At 54.3% G+C, this 3,856-nt stretch overlaps 1 protein-coding gene across 1 annotated transcript in view; it reads left to right on the forward strand.

Moving 5' to 3' along the window:
* Positions 1-3,856, forward strand: part of NFKBIE (NFKB inhibitor epsilon) — a 7,175-nt gene continuing 3,319 nt past the window's right edge. The window contains exons 1-2 of the mRNA XM_069065856.1: positions 1-772; positions 3,521-3,623. Of these exons, the coding sequence (XP_068921957.1) occupies positions 411-772; positions 3,521-3,623 (465 nt within the window). The 5' untranslated portion in view covers positions 1-410. The remainder of the gene's footprint in view (positions 773-3,520; positions 3,624-3,856) is intronic.

A 3,856-nucleotide genomic window follows, 5' to 3' on the forward strand; every position in this document is an offset into this window, starting at 1 on the left:
GGGGAGTCCCAGGCCCCGCTCAGGTCTCGGGTGCTGCCAATGAGTCGATTCGGGGCGGAGCTGGGGCCGGAGCCGGCGTTCTGAGAAGCAGGAAAGAGAAAACGAAGGTATCCCCAGCCTCGGAGCCGCCGCCATCCCGCTCTCCTTGTTCTAGCTACGCGCATCCAAGCCGGAGCGCATCCAGCCTCGAGCCTATCTCTCTGGAGCCTTCCCGGCCGGGAAAAACCTCACTCCTCCACGTTTGCAGGCTTCCCTTGCAACTCGTAGAGCCCGCAGCCTGGGAGAGAGGCCTCGGGAAGCATCCGGGCCCTGCATCCCAGCAAGTCCAAGGCGATCGGCCTCCGAGCTTGCCCTAGCATCGCCTCCCTGCATTCGGAGAGGGAGCGCAGCCGATAGCTGGGGCGCAAGCTATGTCGGAGCCTGGGAAGGGGCCGGACGAGCCCGACGAGGGCCAGTACGACTCGGGCATCGAGTCCTGGCGCTCGCTGCGCTCCCTGCCTGAGCCGCCCCTAACCTCGGGGCCCTCAGACGGCTGTCCGCCGCCCCGGGCCAGGTCCCGGCCCCCTTCAGGGACCAAGCAGGACTTGAAGGAGGAAGATGGGGAGCGGATGGACTCCGCCTACGGCTCGTCTTCGCTCACCGAGCCTCTGCCCCCTCTGGGGGCCCCCGAGGCAGTCGAGGGCGGGGAACCCCGCGAGCCGGAGGCCGGGGTGGAAACGCTCAACCCGCAGCAGCTGGAGGCGCTCACCTACATCTCTGAGGATGGAGACACGTGAGTTTGGGGTCCTGGTGACCTGGGTCCACTTCCACAAGTGTGCCTGTCAACAAGGAGGTTCGTGATCGAGGTCTTCCTCCAACGGGACAGTCCAAAAAGCAGAGAGCCCCTCTGAAATGGGAGGGGGGTGGATATTGTCCCCAAGGCACATTGGTGACCCACCACCCTAGACTTAAGCCCTGTTCCCTTCTGGGCTCTCCGCCTCCTGCACACAGGTTCCTTAGAACCTGGCATGGCCCTTCCACCAGTGTCCGTGGGTTTGGAGGGCAGATCAAGCTGAGCTGGCTGGCCTATGTCTGCTTCTCTGGAGATCGTAGAGCCGTTTCACTGACGGAGCCTCATGAATAACACCACCAAACAACCTTATAGAATATGCTACCCTATCAATTAAGAATAAGAATGAACCGTTTACCTGGTTCTTTTGGTGTTGGGGACGGGGTGAGAGGGAGGAGTCCCTGTTTATTCAATATCCAGAATTGTTCCCCCTCCCCCAAGCTCTAGACACCCCAGTCCCAGGAAGTAAAGCTTCCCGGGATTTGAATGAGGGGACAGAGAGGAAGGGTTATAGAAGCAGGAGTTTCCAAGTACTAGGGGAAGGGGGCTGGGCCTAGGGAGATTGAGAGGGGATAGAGGCCCCAGGAGAGCAAAGATCAGGGTTGAGGCATTTGTGTAAGGGGGAGGTGGGACACAACCCCTTCACATCAGATAGGCCAGGGCAAGGTCTAGCCTTATTACTGCCACTTCTTACTAGGTTGAGAAAGGGGAAGTCAGGGATGAGGTCAGTGTTCTGTGCTCCCCCTCCTATCCCCAAACCTCCTTCCATTAAGCCCAGATGCCTTTTGGGAGTATAAACTATGTATATGTGTGTGAATGTCTGGTGGAAATGGGGAGGAAGGAAAATTGGTTGCCTGTGAGAGGAGGGGAAGCTATCTGGGGGAAGAGTGCTTGCCCCATCCTCTTTCTTTGAGGTTAGGGAATTTTTAGGTCTAGCATTCCTTCTTTGGCCTGGGGCCCAGGAGAAGTAGGATCTTCTGGGGTAGAAGGCAAGGTGAGCTTATTTAGGGGTAGGGGTTGCCGATGCTGCCCCACCACCTCTAACTTCCAGATTCAGCAATGCCCTCAAGTAAAGGGTAGGGTGGGAGTGGGCAGCAAAATATACATAAATGGATACAAGAATAAGGGAGAGAATAATAAGAATAGAGTATGATCAGTGCAAAGGAGTATCTGCTAAGGAGAAATTTGAGGATTGGGAAATCCTACTTGCTCCTGACCACATGCCTGAAAACTGGTGGTCTTGTCCAGGCCTGAGTCCACCTCTGTCTAGGCTGAGTAGCACCGAAACAGGTATCTCAAGGTCCCCTACACCCTACCCCTTTGAGATTAACCCTTAGGCACTCCACTAGACAAATAGCTTTCCACTGTTTCAAAGGGTGTGGGTAATATCATGAAGTTGGAGAAGGGAGATTAAACCTAAAATAAAATAATATATAGGATTGAAAGTCAGATTACTGGAATGAGAATTACTGGAAGGGACCAACTTCTGGGGTTTTCAGAAGCATCAAGAAGGAAGAAGACAGGATAAAGACATTAGCGTGCAGGACTAGGTGTTGAGAATTCTGGGTTTGTTCCCCAGAGGGGTTCCCCTAATGCAATTGTCAGACTGGGGGGAGAAGGGGAGGGTACTTCCCCTCAGAGGTGTCTGGGGTAGGGGAGGTATGAGAAGTGGGAAAAGAGGAAGTCAGAGGAAGGGAGATGAGGGAAGGAGGGAGGTGGCTTCTGGAATGTGACCCAGAGAGCGCAGCCCAGAGCAGAAAGGGGATTTCCAGAGCCTGCTCCTCCTCCCAGGACTGTCCCAGCCCCAGCCCTCTCTCCCTGCTGTCAGTCTGAGCCCTGACCCTAGCTTTGGCTCTCTGTGTACTCATCCACCTTGATCACCCGCCCCAGCTGTTCTGGTCCAAGCCATCCCCACCCCCTTCCTTCCACTTCTCCTTTCCCAGCTGTTAAGGGGGGAAACCCCAGTCCCTGGGACTTTCCCTCCCATCTGTCTCTCTTCTCCCCAACCCCCCCACCCTTATCCTCTCTCCTAGTAGAAGGGTGGGCTAAGCTAAGACTTACACCACCACTCTGTGTTTCTTCAAATAGACCATCTGCCCTCTACCTCTGTGGGTCTGGTAATGTCAGATGTGCACCTTCAAGGGTGGGAGGAGCAAACAAGCCAGGCTGCCACCTAGGTAACCTAGACACCTAGCGTCTGTACCAAGCACCAGCAGACTTGGATTTCCAGCTGTGGGAGTAGACACTCTATAATTAGTGAACTGGGAGTTCCCTTGGTGGATGCCCCTCATCCCCTCTTGTCTCTAGGGATGATTATATGAGCCTTCTGAGAATGGTAGGGTGAAGTTGATGCTTCTCTCTTGTCTCTTCTACTTTCTGGGGTGTAGTAAGAACATCAGGGTAGCACTGGTCTTGGGAATCCCCTTTCCCCTTTTTACTTTGGTTATGAGCTAACTCACAGGGGCAACTTTGGGAGCAGGGACAAAAAGGTCAGGGTAGGGCAACCTATCCCAGCCCTCCAGAATCCCTTAAGGAGGATGGAGAAATCCATTGTCTCCCATCTATTTCCTCTCTCAGACTTTCACTTCCTATCACTACCTGTTTTATAGTTGTTCCACAGATTCCCAGCCCATTCTCCACATCGTGTACTCTCTGACACTCACTCCTGCCCCCTGCCTTCCTCCCCTTCAGGCTGTTACACCTGGCTGTGATCCATGAAGCTCCTACAGTGCTGCGCTGCTGCCTAGCTCTGCTGCCCCAGGAAGTCCTAGACATACAAAATGACCTTTTTCAGGTGGGTAGATCCGAACCATGCAGACCCTGCAAGGGTACCGCCCTATCCCCACCCTTGCCAACAGACTCCCTAAGCAGAGCAGCTTCACTGGTTCTTCCCCCATGAAAGCCTGGGGCCATGACCTGATTGTTCATTCTATGAGCATTTATCAAGCCCTACCTATCCTCTGGCACTGTACACCAGTCTTTGCCCTCAAGGAAATTATATCATATTGGGAAGAAACAAGATGAACT

This window comes from Petaurus breviceps, unplaced genomic scaffold (assembly GCF_028583685.1).
Source record: "Petaurus breviceps papuanus isolate PSGF00001 unplaced genomic scaffold, PetGlider_PUasm1.0 90701, whole genome shotgun sequence".
NCBI classification, from domain to species: Eukaryota; Metazoa; Chordata; class Mammalia; order Diprotodontia; family Petauridae; genus Petaurus; species Petaurus breviceps.